Source organism: Barbatula barbatula, assembly GCF_947034865.1.
Source record: "Barbatula barbatula genome assembly, chromosome: 19".
NCBI lineage: Eukaryota > Metazoa > Chordata > Actinopteri > Cypriniformes > Nemacheilidae > Barbatula > Barbatula barbatula.
This window is the reverse complement of record NC_136782.1, coordinates 1206292-1223914: the sequence shown is the minus strand read 5'-3', so window position 1 is coordinate 1223914 and position 17623 is coordinate 1206292. Positions and strand designations below refer to the sequence as shown.

The 17623-nt window shown below is 46.7% G+C and overlaps 1 protein-coding gene across 1 annotated transcript in view; it reads right to left on the bottom strand.

The window, feature by feature from the left end:
- The window catches only part of aadac (arylacetamide deacetylase), a 68493-nt gene that overhangs the window by 38105 nt on the left and 12765 nt on the right, over positions 1 to 17623 (bottom strand). Inside the window, exon 4 of the mRNA XM_079481088.1 lies at positions 9550 to 9619. Coding sequence (XP_079337214.1) covers positions 9550 to 9619 — 70 coding nt within the window. The remainder of the gene's footprint in view (positions 1 to 9549; positions 9620 to 17623) is intronic.

Sequence of the window (17623 nt, the reverse complement as noted above, 5' to 3'; positions counted from 1 at the left end):
TATGTGGAGTGGGAGCAGCATGTGGGGAGAGCATTGGCAGCCATATTTGATGAACAGCTGTCCTTCAATGATCACTTTGCAAAGACAGCATGTTAATATGCCTTATTTAACATTAGAAAGGTCAGACCCTCTGATCTCACTGAGCATGCGGCACAACTCATTGTCCACGCCCTGTTAATCTCAGGGATTTATAAAGAAAAACTTGACGTGAAAATATGCGCACCTCCACGCAAACTCTGACCCATGCGTACGCACATTTTGAAGACAAAGCAGTTTGGCGACACTGATGGTGAGTTGAGGAACTGACTGTGGATAAAGGGAATTAACCCTTTCGAAAATGGCAAAATTAAGTTTGACATATTTCTATATTTACAATATTTACAAGTTTCTCATAGGTCCCGGTTACAACAAAAAATACAAACTAGAAAAAAAGTTTTCTAGTGAGTGAGTGAGTGAGTGAGTGAGTGAGTGAGTGAGTGAGTGAGTGAGTGAGTGAGTGAGTGAGAGAGTGAGAGAGTGAGAGAGAGAGAGAGAGAGAGAGAGAGAGAGAGAGAGAGAGAGAGAGAGAGAGAGAGAGAGATAGAGAGATAGAGAGATAGAGATAGAGATAGAGATAGAGATAGAGATAGAGATAGAGATAGAGATAGAGATAGAGATAGAGATAGAGAGATAGAGAGATAGAGAGATAGAGAGATAGAGAGATAGAGAGATAGAATGGTAGTTTAATTGAGTCTAGGGCTTCAGGGAGTTTTTAGATTTTAGTTTTTGGCTTGTACACTAATGGCCCACCGTTGTTTTGGCTCAATTTGAGCACTCTGCAATGTAAGTCTATGGGATTTTTATGATTTTTAATATTAATTTTTAATCAAATCAGTTTGAAAAGATATAGCACACCAAGTCAGAACAGTCTGAAGGTCTGACCCGAGTTTGGAGTTTGTAGAGTTAAAGCTCTAGGAGGATTTACAGTTGAAAAATTTTGGGTCAGAAGAATAAGAAAAAGAAGAAGAAGAAGAAGAAGAAGAAGAAGTTTACATAGGATTTCAGTAAGTTGGCTTTCTCAAGCCATCTTAATAACATTAAATCACCATTATGGGTCCTAAAGATACATACATGCATGTTTAGTTTAAAGACATAAAAGGAACTTACGTAAATTTTATTTCTTTCACTTCCATTCTTAAATGGATGTAGGCCTATCACTCATTATGTGATTAATGTGATAAGGTGTAAATGATTAAATCTGATCGCTGAAAACATAAATTGCCTACTGCAGCAACATTTAAGTGCATATTGTATGTTGGATGCGCTGGCACTGCTGGAAGACTATGCCAATGGCAGACTTCGGAGGGAAAGAGTATTCAGGGACCGTGAGGATTTCCTAGCCCATGATGATGAGTGGCTAATAAGCCGCTTTAGATTTCCTAGGGCCAGGATCTTGGATCGGTGTGCTGAACTTGGCCCAGCATTACAAAGACCAACAACACGGAACCGCGCCATCCCGGTACCAACCCAAGTACTTTCAGTTTTAGGATTTTTGGCAACCGGGACATATCAGCAGGAAATAGGCGACAGGTAACTAAGTGTACCTTTTTTTTAAGCAAAACCTTATTGATTTTACCATTCCTATTACTTTGTCATAGGTCTTGGATTTCACAGCCATTCCTAAACTCATTAATGCCTGCAGTTTTGAAAGGGATTATTCAAATGACCAATCGATACATAAAGTTTCCTTACACTGTTGGAGGACAGGCCAATATCAAAGGGCAATTTGCAGCAATGTCCGGTTTCCCAAATGTAATCGGCGCAATCGACTGCACTCATATTGCTCCATATGTAAAGGGCTCCATATGTAGATTAATTCATTTACGTGAATCGCAAACATGTGCATTCAATAAATGTGCAAATTATATGTATATATAATTTCGCTTCTTGCCCTTGCTCTCCATTGCTGCCATGATTTTGTTTTTAAAAAACACAAATTTCCTTGCTCTAATATATCCATGGCTAATGAGGTAATTTGCATTGTCTATATATGGTTGAATGTCAAATCAAATCAAATCAGCTTTATTTATATAGCGCTTTTTACAATTTTCATTGTTACAAAGCAGCTGTACAAGAAAAAATGACTATAAGTAAAACATAAAAGGTTATGGAATTCAAAACACAGGTCAAATATCAGACACACAATAAATTTCTATATGCAGTGTTAATTAAATAAGACTACCAAATTCTAGCAGCCCCCCCGGCCAGGCAAAACAGTGCAAAACAGTATGCAAACGGTGGCGAGGAACCCAAAACTCCATTGGAGGAGAAAAAAAACCTCGGAGGGAAACCAGGCCTAACCAGGGGATTCCAGTTCCCCTCTGGCAAAAACTGCAGCCTCTGCACAAGCTCAACAGTGCTTGCACAACAAGGCGAAAATAAAAAAAAAATTAGATTTAAAATTATCATTAATAATCTAATAGTGGCTGAAGTTTTGTAGGGACGTCACTTCCTTCGTCCAGCATTTGTCAGGTCTAGGAATGGATTGCGCCCTGCCCGCTCCGCTCTTGTAACCTTGGAACAATGAGACAAGACTGGCTGAGAGTAGAGTACTGTTCTGCACTCTTTGATGCAACAAATGCATCAGTTGTTATTGGAAGTGTCCCTGGTTCCGGTTGATCTAACTAGTGCAGCCTAGATCTTTGAAATACATATATTATGATAATCTAGTGTATGCAAGATTAAAAAGATGCGTCTTTAGTCTAGATTTAAACTGACAGAGTGTGTCTGCCTCCCGGACATTGCAGGGAAGACTGTTCCAAAGTTTAGGCGCTAGATAGGAAAAGGATCTGCCGCCTGCACTTGATTTTGAAATTCTAGGTATTACCAACTGACCTGACGCCTGAGAGCGTAGTGCACGTGATGGACTATAATACGTAAGAAGTTCTCTCAAGTAGTGAGGAGCTAAACCATGCAAGGCTTTATAGGTAATAAGCAAGATTTTAAAATTTATGCGATGCTTTATAGGTAACCAGTGCAAGGTTGACAGAACCGGGCTAATATGCTCATACTTTTTTGTACGTGTAAGAACTCGAGCTGCCGCATTTTGGACCAGTTGGAGTTTTTGTAATAGGCCTGCAGGGCAACCACCTAATAGTGCATTACAGTAATCTAGTCTTGATGTCATAAAGGCATGTATAAGCTTCTCCGCATCTGATGATGACAGCATATGACGTAATTTAGATATATTTTTAAGATGGAAAAACGCAATCTTACAGGTTTTGGCGACCTGGTTCTCAAATGACAGAGTACTATCGAATATAAAGCCAAGATTCTTAGCTGAAGATGAGGGTTTTATGGAACATCCATCAATAGTTAAGCAGTATTCTTGGTTGTTACGTAGGGCGGTTTTCGGTCCGATAAGTAACACTTCAGTTTTGTCCGAGTTCAGTAATAAAAAATTGCTACTCATCCACTTTTTTATATCGACAATGCATTCCACTATTCGAATGTGGGCGGAGAAAGGGCGGTAAATGATTTTTTTTTGCGTGCGCAAATTATCAGGTAGGCTGTGATTTATAAAGTGAAAATTGCGTGCAGGTGTGCGTACGCACGGTTTTATAAATCTGATTTTTTTTTGCGTACGCCATTTTTGGCTTTTGTGCGTACGTACACTTTTAGTAAGGTTCCTACGCACAGTTTTATAAATGAGGCCCCTGGTCCGCTGCAGCCGCATCATGGCGCGATGAGGATTGGAGTTCGGGCAGGAACAGAATTTAAGCAATATTTGTTCTGCCCGAGCAGACCATTTGCTTGGAATTGCCGGGGGAGGAAGAAACGGTGATGTCTTTATTTATTGATTTATACAGTTGTATATTTATTATATTGGACTACGTTTCGCTTCGCTTATCTTTGTTTACTATATTTTTCTGTGTTACTTGATTTAGATTTATTTGAAATTATCTGTTGAATGTAAAGTTAAATTGTTTCCCCTCTTAATTTGTAATGGGCCCATCCGTCCTTTTATAAACTTTTGCTTTGTTCATTTGAGCAGGTCAGTTGTTTGATTGTTTTTTGTCTAACTTTTGTTCTTGGCTTTTGTTCTTTTATTTTTTAAGGTTTTTTTCTTGGGTTCAAATAAAGACCCATTTTTTTCAGCAAAGCTTGTTTTCCTTGTTCTTGGCTTCTCGGTCTCTCACACATACGCATGCAGTGCGGATGTGAAGTGGGTGAGAGCGTCACGCCGACTCCTTTCACTGCAATGGAACAGTTTTTTCACAGCAACGGTGTTCACAGATCCTCTCTCTCAATGGTTCTGGGTGAAGGCAGGGTGAGTAAAGCTTCTGGCCCCCAGTTCGGGTGTTGAGTGTTCACCTTAGGTGAGGGTACAGATCTGGACTTCATGTTCTTCATCACCAGTCAAAATCAATCTTGCTTTGTGCAAAGGGACACTGTCATGTTTGAAGAGAAAAGGGCCCTGCCCAAACTGTTGCTGTGTAATCCTTACAAAATAGCGGCTTCCATGATGTCAAACATAATTTTTTATAAGATACTGCAATTTAAGGCATTAAAAACAAGGTCTGTCATGTTTCGATACATTATGTTATTTTGTTTCAAAATTAAGACCCTTAATCTCATTACCCTAACAGCCTAAAAATGTCAATTTCGTGGCATGGTTCACTAGAAAGAAAGCTGAGCCATGATGTCTAAGCAACTTTTTATTAAAACCTTTTGATTTAGACATTAATAAAGTATACATTTTAAATGTGGAAACCTACCCGTTACATGTATGTCATTAGTTTTTTCTGTTAGTGGATAACATCTAGTTGAACATTTACTAAATTGAAATTAAAACATATTGTGTACTCATACATAGCTAGATGCGTTACTTTAATGGGATTTTGAGCGGAAAATAAAGAATTATAATAAAGACAAAGAATAATTTTAACACAGGAATTCATTATTTTTCTGTGTTTCTGAATTGTGTTTTATACTTAAAAATGATTACTACCGTAATGTTTCAATGGTTTCGTGAAAATGACCCTGCTATAAAACCGAATGCACAAAATTCCCTATAATATCATTATATGCTGTAGCATATGGGAAATTCTTAATTTATTAGATTAGATTAGATTAGATTCAACTTTATTGTCATTACACATATACAAGTACAGTGTAACGAAATGTAGTTTAGGTCTAACCAGAAGTGACATTAGCAAGTGCAGGATATACAGTTAGAATAAATACAGAATACAATATTGAGAAAATATTATACAGTTATAAAAATATTTTATAGTAGGTATGTTCTATGAAAATATGACAGTAGGTATGTACTATGAACAATATATACAGATGACTATATACTATGAACATTAACACTATGAACATTAATGTACAGGTGGCTATGAACAGATAATAATTTAGATTAAACAATAGTGCAAGTGACTTAAGTGTGCATAAATGATAGACATTAGCTATTAAAGTTGCAGTGCAATAGGTGAGTTAATGCAGTTGTTGAAGTTACAGTGCAGTGGATAAGTTATGCAGCTATTAAAGGTACAGTGCAGTATATGATTTAATGCAGTTATTGAAGTTACGGTGCAGTATACAAGTAAATGCAGTTAATAAGGTTGAAGTGCAGTGGATGAGTTAATGCGGTTATTAAAGATACGGTGCAGTATAAGAGTTAATAATAGGTTGCAGTCCAGAAGATGAGTTGATGCAGTTAATTAGGTTACAGTGCAATAGATGAGTAGATGCAGTTAATACAGTTACAGTGCAGTAGATAAGTTATGTATGTATTAAGTTATGTATGTAAATTACATACATTAGGTATGTTTGTAATTTATGTATGTTTTGTTTCTGACCAACAAGATTACAATGTATGAAAATACACCAAATATCTTTCATTTTCTGGCATAATTTCCACATTTGGGCGATTCCAGCGTTATGGATATGACATTAACACTCAGATAATGTATTTGTTACCAATATACTTAAACAATTGTTTATATTTGACTAAACCCTTGTTAATTGCCTTTAAACATAAGTCTTTGGGCAGTTTTTCTTTCTAATAAAAATGAAGCGTTGCCTCTTCACAGATCATAAAATAGTTACTGTATTTTAATTGTCAAGTGCCCATTCATGAAGAATATATAGCGTTATGTATGTGACGATCCTAAAAATGACACTTAACTGACTATGAAAAACCCTGCACTAAAAATTGTCATGATTCTGCCACATGTGGAGAAGCATTTATGGCCTTACCTAACCTCTCTCTGGTCTCTTCTCTGTTCCCGCCCTCTCGTCTGTTCCACTCTTGATTTGATCCCTTTATTATGCCCCTGTGTTTTCTGTCCTGTGCTGGTTCATTGTGATCGTGTGAGTCTCCTCTCCTCTCCTGATTCTGTTATGTTTATACCCTTGTTCTTGTTTTACCCCTCGTGGGTTTTTTTGTCTTAATAAATAAATGTCTTGTTAGCCCCTCACCTGCTGTCTGGGTCCTCTGTACGTTGTGTCTTACCACTGTGATCGTGACAAAACAAATGCTTTAATAATTTAGGGACCTCACATGGGTATTTATGAAATGCTAATATCTGTGCTGTTAGTATAGTAAAACTCTCTGGTAAAAACTTTTTTTTTCATGGTTAGGGTGACATTTACACAGAATTGCCCATGTTTTTTATTAGAGCACCTTATATCTACAGGAGAGCTACGTAGTGTTTCTGTGTCAACATCATTTTTCAGTTCACTTGACCTGTGAAGACCATCAAGGTGTGGCCTGCGGGAGCAGACTTTTCACTCCAGGAAAGGTTTCTACACACAGACTGGAGTCTGTTTGTCCGTGTGAGAGCCACTGGTGGCCTGAGAAGCATAGACAGTTACCCCTCCTCTGTATTCAATTACATCAATTCCACCATTGATAGTGTCACAACTCAGAAGCAGATCACCACGTACCCTAATCAGAAGCCATGGATGAACAAGGAAGTGCGCATCCTGTTGAAAGCACGTAACACTGCCTTCCGATCGGATGATGCACAGGCCTATAGTACTTCCAGGGCAAATCTGACGAGGGGCATCAAAAAGGCCAAGCACTGCTATAAGCTGAAGCTAGAGGAGAGTTTTTCCAATTCTGACCCTCGACGCATGTGGCAGGGCATCCAGGCCATCAGTGATTACAAACCCAACCCCTCCACCCCCATAGCCACAGATGCCATCTTCCTGAACGAGCTTAATGACTTTTATGCTCGCTTTGAGAGAGACAATAAGAAAACAGCTACCAAGCTCACACCCTCTGCTGACCACCCAATCATCACACTTAACTCCACTGATGTTTACACTGCACTAAGCCGGATCAATGCGCGCAAGGCTGCTGGCCCAGATGGCATCCCTGGTCCCGTACTCCGGGCATGTGTGGAGCAGCTCACTGGGGTCTTCACGGACAACTTCAACCTGTCCCTCGCCCAAGCAGCGGTTCCAGCATGTTTTAAATCCACCTCCATTGTGCCCATTCCAAAACATTCTAACCTGGTGTGCCTGAACGACTATCGCCCAGTAGCACTCATACCCATTGTTATGAAGTGCTTTGAGCGGCTTGTCCTGGCACACCTAAAGGACTCTCTACCACCCACACTGGACCCATACCAATTTGCCTATCGTAACAATAGGAGCACAGATGATGCAGTGTCTATGGCGCTGCACTCTGTGCTCACACATCTGGACAATAAGGACACTTATGCACGCATGCTGTTTGTAGACTTCAGCTCTGCTTTCAATACCGTCATCCCTTCCAAGCTAATCATCAAACTTGGAAACCTAGGCATTAACAACTTTATCTGCAATTGGATTATGGACTTCCTGACGAACATCTCAGTGTCAGCAGGTCATGACTGAAGTGCCCTTGAGCAAGGCACCTTAACCATGATTGCTCTGCAGTAATGTGTCACTGTAAATAAACTACTTGTAAGCGTCTGCCAAATTAATAAATGTAAATGAACATGCCTCAGCTTGTTAGGTTAGGCCACATCTGCTCCCCCACCACCACCCTCAACACTGGTGTACCATAGGGCTGCATATTGAGCCCCTTTCTCTACTCCCTTTTCACACTCGACTACAGGCCTGTGAACGGATCTAACTCAAAGTTTGCAGACGATACAATGGTGATTGGTCTCATCAGCAACAACGATGAGACTGCATATAGGGAGGAGATCCGGCACCTGGCCATATGGTGCTCAGACAACAACCTGCTCCTTACCACCTCCAAGACAAAGGAGATCATCGTGGACTAAAGGGAAGGCGAAAGGAGGCACACACGACTCCATCCACATTAATGGGATGGCTGTTGAACGTGTTTCCAGTTTCAAGTTCCTGGGGACTCATATTTCGGAGGACCTGTCCTGGACCACCAACACATCATGCCTGGTCAAGAAGGCTCACCAGCGTCTCTTCTTTCTGAGGACACTGAAGAAGACAACTGTCTTCAACTATCCTGGTGAACTTCTATCGCTGCACGATAGAGAGCATCCTGACCAACTGTGTCACAGTCTGGTACGGGATCTGTTCTGTTGCTGAGCGCAAGGCACTGCAGCGGGTGGTGAAAACAGCCCAGCGCATCACAGGGACTACACTTTCTCCCATTGAGGACATCCAGAAGAAACGCTGTCTGCGTCGAGCTCGCAGCATTCTCAAGGACTCCTCTCACCCTGCTCATAGACTGTTTACTCTCCTGCCTTCCGGTAGGTGCTTCCGGTGCCTCCGGACAAGAACCAGCAGACTAAGAAACAGCTTTTTTTCCCAGAGCTGTTTCATTATTGAACTCTGCCCCCCACTGATTCCACTACCCCTCATACCTTTAACTTTAATGCTGTAAAACATTGTTTACATTGCACTGCAGGCCTGCCATGCATGACTGAACTGTACACACCAGTACTTCATGTTATCTGCTCTACTGGACTGTTTACACACGCACAGCATCATTTGCACTCTATACTGCTTACTTGCACATCTGAAATATGCTGAAAATAATAGCTAATGTCAATAATTTATGCACACTTAAGTCACTTGCACTATTGTTTACTCTAAATTATTATCTGTTCATAGCCACCAGTACATTAATGTTCATAGTAAATAGCCTTCTGTATATATTGTTCATAGTACAAACCTACTGTCATTTTTTCATAAGAACATACCCACTGTATAATATTTTCCTAATATTGTTTTCTGTATTTATTCAAACTGTATATCCTGCACTGTGTAATGACAATAAAATTAAATCTAAATCTAATCTGTGCATACAATAATTTGACATGCTTCTGTAGGGTTAAAATTACCGTATGGTGTTAGTTGTAGAAAGCAGTAATAAGGCATCCTTTTATTTTAATATGTCAAAGAAATAAGGTTAAGTTCTTGGTACTTCTGTTTCTATTTGTCTTGAACTAAAAATATTTTTTGAGTTCGATTTGGGGCTGCTGAGTGACCATGTAATAAAAAGTATACATTTATATTTGTGCTGGTGATCATCACAAGACAGTGATATATTTAATGCACTAATGAAAAACAATGAATACTCACTCTACAGATACAATGACTGCGTTGAGCTCTGTGACCATGTGCCTGGCGAGAAGATCATAAGGACTCATACCTAAAGGTAAACAGAAGTGGATTAAACATGTTTGTTTTTTTGCCAGCAGTAAAACTACATCCTGATGTCAATTTAATATTTAATTAAATATGCAACATTAAACATTGTTATAATAAATAAAGAAACTTAAACAAGAAGTGCTTTTGGACAAATGTTGTCTGATTTCTTTAAATTAAAATACATAGATGAATTGTGCATAATTACAACCAGAAATGTGTATGCACATTTCAATAAATAGGATTTTCAATAAATAAATCAAATATGGGCAAAAATGTATCCTGATATGATGCACTAGAAGTGTGTGGGGGTGAGGTGTGTCTGTGGCTTGTTTTGCTTTAAGTATTTATGATTTATGCAGCACTAAATATGCAAATGTTGCGAGACACAATGTCAGGTAGATAAAAGTCGTTGTAAAAGCAAAGTGAATGTGGATTTGTTTTTCACCCACTGGCGAGCACTGAAGTAGAGAATGGGTCTGAAGAACTGCTGTTGAAATATTATATGTCCGTCCCTTAATAGTAGCTTGTTGTACATACGAGCAGTCAAAGTATGTACACACAGGGGCTGTCAACATAATACACCAGCTTATTGATGCACAAATCATTCTATTACAGCAAGATGTAGAAAACGTCTCGGTTACGTATGTAACCTCCGTTCCCTGATGGAGGGAACGAGACGTTGTGTCGACAGAATGGGGTTTGACTTGAGAACCTACCTTCTCTGACTGACTTGAACAGGCCAATGAAAATTGGCGAATGAAATTTGCATGCCGGACTCCGCCCCCGGATATCCGGGTATAAAAGGGAGCCGGCGTGCCGCATTCATTCACCTTTTGTGCTGAGGAGCCTGAGGATCTTGCCCCGACTGCTGCAGCGGGCGGCCAGCGTTGTGGCATGAAGGACACAACGTCTCGTTCCCTCCATCAGGGAACGGAGGTTACATACGTAACCGAGATGTTCCCTTTCTGTCGGTCTCTCGACGTTGTGTCGACAGAATGGGGTTCCTCGGAAAACGCCACAGCGCTGTGCCGCGTCACAATTCCTCGCGAAGCGACGTTGACTGGCCTGGGCGTGTCAAAACGTGGGCGCTAGCATGAATTGCAACCTTCCAGTGGAAGGGAAGGGGTCCAGAGCTTACCTACAAGATGGGAGCCCCTTCCTCCGGCCGTCACGGACGGCGGCCTAGTTCTCTTAACAGCGAGAAGCCGCCCGGCACCGTAAGGGCCACTGGGAAGCGTGATTCCCCCTGAGGGAACGCGCTACGGAGACCACTTCCTACCGCAGGGAGGAGCTTAGTGGAGATTCACACACGGTCTCACCGGATAGGGGAGAGCACGTGGGAGACATGGAGACACGAGATGGTGTCGCGAGCAGGTGAAGTATACCTGGGAGAGGTCATGGGCCATCGATTGAGAGCCATTCACGAGAAGACTACAGACGGAACCGCCCTGTGGGGGGGTTACTACGTGTGGAGCACTAGGCCTTGTTTGAGTCACTGCTAAGGCTCAAAAACAGGCCAAGGGGGGCAGGGCTGCTCCGCCGAGCCCGCCGCCGAGGAGTGCTTAGTGATGGATGGAATGCCTACTCTTCGCCCACGTGGGGGGAAGAGGGGAGGCTGGATAGCACCACGTCTCACCTATGGAGGGGTGCTATCGCAGGCGTACGCCCACCGGCTGCCGGAACTTACCTGGCGGTGTCTCGTAAGACTCTGGCAAATACCGGTTCCACGCGGAGGCTGTAAAACCTCGCGAAGGTGCTGGGCGTAGCCCAACCCGTAGCTCTACATATGTCCGCCAGAGGGGCGCCCTGCGCCAGTGCCCACGAGGAGGCCACACCCCTGGTGGAGTGTGCCCTCACTGCAAGCGGGCACGGGAGATCCTGTGATCGGTAAGCCATAGTGATGGCGTCCACGATCCAGTGCGCCAACCTCTGTTTGGAGACAGCTCTCCCCTTGTGCTGACCTCCAAAACAGACAAAGAGCTGGTCAGAGCTCCTGAAGCTCTGCGTGCGGTCCAAGTAGAGGCGCAGCGCGCGTACTGGACACAACACGGAAGGGGTTGGGTCTTCCTCCCCAGAAGGGAGCGCCTGCAGGTTCACCACCTGGTCCCGGAAGGGAGTGGTGGGAACTTTGGGCACGTAGCCAGGCCGGGGTCTCAGGATAACGTGAGATTGACCAGGCCCGAACTCTAGGCAATCCGTGGCCACGGAAAATGCTTGTAGGTCCCCTACCCTCTTGATGGAAGCGAGCGCCACTAGAAGAGCCGTCTTCATCGAGAGATGAGAAAGAGCGGCATCTCCGAGGGGCTCGAAGGGGGGCCTCTGGAGGCCCGCCAGGACCACATTGAGGTCCCAAGAGGGAACGGAGCGCGGACGGGCCGGATTCAGCCTTCTCGCGCCCCTCAGGAACCTAATGACCAGGTCGTGCTGTCCCAGAGACTTCCCACTAACTGGTTCGTGATGAGCGGCAATTGCGGCTACATACACTTTCAGCGTGGAAGGGGAGAGATTGTTCTCGAGTCTCGACTGCAGGAAGGACAGCACGCTCCCGATCGAGCATATCCGTGGGTCTTCTCCACGAGAAGAACACCAGGACGAGAAGAGGCGCCACTTAAAAGCGTATAACCGCCTCGTGGCCGGGGCCCTTGCCTGAACAATGGTCTCTACCACCGCTGGGGGTAGACCACTCAGGATCTCCTCGTCCCGTCCAGGGGCCAGACATGGAGGTTCCAGAGGTCTGGTCTCGGATGCCACAACGTGCCCTTCCCCTGAGAAAGAAGGTCCTTCGTCAGGGGAATCGGCCAGGGGGGAGTTGTCGTCAGGAGCATTAGCTCCGAGAACCAAGTCCGGTTGGGCCAGTAAGGCGCAACTAGTAGCACTTGATGCTCCTCTTCCCTGACCTTGCACAGGACGTGTGCAATGAGGCTCACTGGGGGGAAGGCGTACTTCCGCTTGTCCCGCGGCCAGCTGTGCGCCAAAGCATCCGTGCCGAGGGGGGCCTCGGTCAGGGAGTACCAAAGCGGGCAATGGGTGGTGTCCAGGGAGGCGAACAGGTCCACCTGTGCCTGCCCGAACTGCACCCAAATGAGCTGGACTGCGCGGGGGTGGAGCCGCCACTCTCCACGGGGCGTCGACTGACGAGAGAGCGCATCGGCTGTCTGGTTCAGGTCGCCCGGGATGTGAGTGGCTAACAGGGACTTCGTCACCTGCTGGCTCCACAGGAGGAGGCGTCGGGCGAGTTGCGATAGCTGCCGTGAACGAATACCACCCTGTCGGTTGATATACGCCACAGCAGTCGTGCTGTCCGACCGGACCAGCACGTGCTTGTCCTGCACGAGGGGAAGGAACCTCCTCAGTGCAAGCAGCACCGCCAACAACTCTAGGCGATTGATATGCCAGCGCAGGCGGGGGCCCGTCCAGAGACCCGACACTGCGTGCCCGTTGCACACAGCACCCCAACCCTGCAGGGAGGCGTCGGTCGTCACCACGACGCGCCTCGAAACCTGCCCAAGAGGGACCCCTGTCCGCAAAAAGGTCATTGAAGACCATGGGGTTAGGGTGCGCCGGCAGAAGGGCGTGATCGGGACGCGCCTGCTGCCGGAGTGCCACGCACTCCAAGGAACTCTGCTCTGTAGCCAGTGCTGTAGCGGTCTCATGTGCATCAACCCGAGGGGGACCACCCCCGCCGAGGACGCCATGTGTCCCAGGAGCCTCTGAAAATGTTTCAGGGGGACCGCTGGCTGCTGCCTGAAGCTCCTCAGGCAGGTCAGCACCGACTGGGCACGCTCGGAAGAAAGACGTGCCAACATGGAGACAGAGTCGAGTTCCATACCGAGGAAAAGGATGCTCTGCACAGGGGAGAGCTTGCTCTTCTCTCGGTTGACCTGTAACCCCAAATGGTCTAGGTGCCGGAGCACCAGGTCCCTGTGTGCACACAACAGATCTCGCGAGTGCGCCAAGATGAGCCAGTCGTCGAGATAGTTGAGTATGCGCACCCCCTGCTCCCTTAGGGGAGTGAGGGCGGCCTCCACGACCTTCGTAAAGACTCGAGGAGACAGGGACAGACCAAATGGGAGGACGCGGTACTGATATGCCTGTCCCTCGAAAGCGAACCGTAGGAACGGCCGGTGACGAGGGAGGATGGACACATGGAAGTACGCGTCCTTCAGGTCGATCGCCATGAACCAATCCTGACGCCTGACGGACGTCAGAATGCGCTTCTGCGTTAGCATCCTGAACGGCAGCTTGTGTAGGTGCTTGTTCAGGGTACGCAGGTCCAAGATGGGGCGCAACCCGCCACTTTTCTTGGGGACAATGAAATACGGGCTGTAAAACCCGGAGTACATCTCGGCCAGAGGGACGAGCTCGACCGCCCCCTTCGCCAGAAGGGTAGCGACCTCGGCCCGAAGCACGGGAGTATCTACTCCCACTGATGTGAAGAGGATGCCCCGAAACTTGGGTGGGCGCTTGGCGAACTGAATCGCATAGCCGAGACGGATCGTTCTCTCTAGCCACCGTGCTGGTCTGGGAAGAGCCAACCAGGCTCCCAGGTACCGAGACAGGGGGACCAGAGGTTCGATCTGAGTCATTGCCCCCGTGGGGGATGGTTCGATGGCTGGCAGTACGGCTCCCTCGACGCGGGGGGGACCCCGGGGAGGAGAGCGGCTCTGCCGAGGTGCCTGTCGGGCGATATCGTGGCATACCGCACCGTCTGACTGAGGGTGCTGGTGGCCACTGAGAGTTATACCCAACCGTGTGTCTCGCCGAAACACAACGTGGGGTAGCCGAGCACCGTCCTGCGGAGGGTGAGAGCGGCTGTGAGAAAGACCCAGGGGGAGAGACAGCTCTTTTCGTGAGAATGTGGGCACCAGGCCCTGAAAAGGGCCCGGCTGGTGTTGCTGGGACGGGGCAGGCACCGTCCCAATCCGACCCTCCGGCGATGTAGTTGCCTGGGTCGGGCCCGGTGGACTCGATCTCCCTGGGTTCACCCCGTCAGGAACGCTTCTGCTTCCGCGGAGGTTGGTGACGGGATGGTGCTCTCCTCTTCGACGTCCTTCTCCGGGAGGCCGCCTGTGCAGGGGGCGCTGGGGCCGGAGTCTGAGTCGGAGAGGGGCGGGGCTGCTGGGAAGCAGACGCCGCGCTGGACCTCGACGGACGATAGGCGGCCGGGTCGCGGCGGGGCAGGATGTGTTTAATCGCCTCCGTCTGCTTCTTTACAGTCGAGAACTGCTGAGAGAAGTCCTCGACCGTATCACCAAACAGCCCACCCTGCGCGATGGGAGCGTCGAGAAAGCGAACCTTCTCAGCGTCCCGCATCTGCGCAAGGTTGAGCCAAAGGTGTCTCTCCTGGACCACCAGTGTGGACATCGTACGACCCAGGGCTCGCGCCGTCACCTTCATCGCCCGGAGAGCGAGGTCAGTGGCAGTGCGGAGCTCCTGCATTAGCCCTGGGTCGGACTTTCCCTCGTGCAACTCCTTCAACGCCTTGGCCTGATGGACCTGCAGGATGGCCATGGCGTGAAGAGCCGAGGCAGCTTGACCCGCAGCGTTGTAAGCCTTCGACACCAGCGATGCCGAAAACTTACACGCCTTGGAAGGGAGCCTTGGTCGATCCCTCCAGGTGGCAGCTGTCTGCGGGCACAGGTGCACCGCGACTGCACGCTCCACCTGTGGGATGTCGACATAGCCCTTAGCTGCCCCGTCATCGAGGGAAGTCAGGGCGACCGAGCCAGTCTGACGTGCACGCGCCGAAAAGGGGGCGTTCCAAGTCCGACTGAGCTCCTCATGCACCTCTGGAAAAAATGGTACCGGGGCCGACCGTGGCTTAGAGTCACGGCCGGTCCCGAGATACCATGTATCCAACCGCGAGCGTTGGGGGAGAGGCGGTGCGGTGCACTGCAGCCCAATACTCGCGGCGGCCCGGGAAAGCATGGCTGACATCTCGACGTCCGCTTCATCCTGAGCTCGACCCCCCGGGGGAGGAAGCTCCAAGGACTCGTCGGGGTCGGATGCCAGGAGGTCGCCCTCCGATGCTGCGAGCGACATCTCATCGTCGTCACGCCCCGTGTCCGAGTGCGTGACGGAGGAACAAGGCGGCGTACCGCCTCTTCCGGGACGGTCAGACGAGCGAGGTGGGGCGTGAACGGTCCGCGAGCCGGTGGCTGACGGATTGAGGCTCACGGTAATTCCCAAATCACCCTCGGTGCTCGCCGAAGCGGACGGCAGGGCTGATGCCACTGCTGCCGCAAAACGGGAAGCACTCGAGGTGGTGGCTGATTCTCGCAAGAACGCAGCCACCCGTGACCGCAATGTCTGAATCACCATCCGCCCGCAGTGCGGGCAAGATGTATCCACAAATGCCGCCTCAGCGTGCTGGAGTCCCAGACACCTGAGGCAGACATCGTGTCCGTCCCCTTCCTCGATGAGTGCGCCGCACCCACGAGCACAGCGGGACATGCCGCGCTGTAGAATATCTTAAGCCCTGAAAAGGGCTCGCTCTTTAGAAAGACGCTTTGGCAGTTGCCGAGACGCCCAGGGGAAGTCACAGGAATCGGGACAGTCCGCTGCACCACGTCGTAAGACCAGCAACACGTAGAAATTGTCTGCAGAGTCGTCAGCATCAGGATGCGAAGGCTCCGAAGAACAAAAGGTGAATGAATGCGGCACGCCGGCTCCCTTTTATATCCGGATATCCGGGGGCGGAGTCCGGCATGCAAATTTCATTCGCCAATTTTCATTGGCCTGTTCAAGTCAGTCAGAGAAGGTAGGTTCTCAAGTCAAACCCCATTCTGTCGACACAACGTCGAGAGACCGACAGAAAGGGAACCAATGTTTTTAACGATCTTTTTTAACTAAGACACATTGCAAAACCAATAAAACAACAAATGAAACCGTAAAGGCCTGTGCAGTCTAAACAACAATGTCTGCAGTAATGCAGACATCAGAATTACATAAAAGCCTGCCTAAACATGTCAGTGTAATTTATTTGTGAATTACACTTTACTGACCATGACATGTAACACACCTGAGTCAAAGATTCAAGTTTGACCCTGTTTTAAGTCTAATATGGGAGGGAATGAAGATGTATTTCTTCATTTTATTTAAAATGATATACTGTTAAGTCTTTCTAGTTACATTAATAATGCTACATGTAAAGCAGAGTGCTCTGGGTAATATTTTATATCCTGTCAAAACATACATTAATCATTGCCATTGCATTTGTATTTTTCAAAGATGTCAGGGAAAAAGCAAAAACATATTTTATCAGATTTACCAATTGTTATTATTTCAATTTCTGCTGGTTAATTATGAACAATGTGAAAAATGGGATCTCACTCCAAGCTTTTGATAAAACTTGAGAACCCTTTTCCATTATACGCTTCTTCCAGTGTTCCACCTGAGAGAAGGGCCTAAGTTTAAAAATAGAAAACCTGCATGTTGCAACTTTTACAATCTCTAGGAAACATAAGTCACTGTTTTACAACTGTTTACGCAGTGATCACAACAAGAGTCTTTGTGAGCTTATCTTAATACATTTATTTTCATTGGTTTGGCACAAAATGTATTCAACATGTTTCCATTTACATGAATGCTTTTCTCACTTAGACAACGCTGTAGTTTTGTGAAATCTGTTGAATTTAAAGGGACAATTCCCCCAAACAAGAAAATGTTCTCATGAATTACTCTCTAGTTGTTCCAAACCTTTTATTTGTTTGGTTGAAAGAAGGACGTGGCGACTTGACATGTCTCCACTCCAAACTTTAGCTGCTATTGGATTATTAATTGTCGAGCATGTGCAGAGGCTGCAGTTTTTGCTAGAGGGGAACTGGAATCCCCTGGTTAGGCCTGCTTTCCCTCAGGTCTTTTTCTCCTCCAATGGAGTTTTGGGTTCCTCGCCACCGTTTGCATACTGTTTTGAACTGTTTGCCTGGCCGGGGGGGCTGCTAGAATTTTATAGTTTTATTTAATTAACACTGCATATAGGAATTTATAGTCTGTTTAATATTTG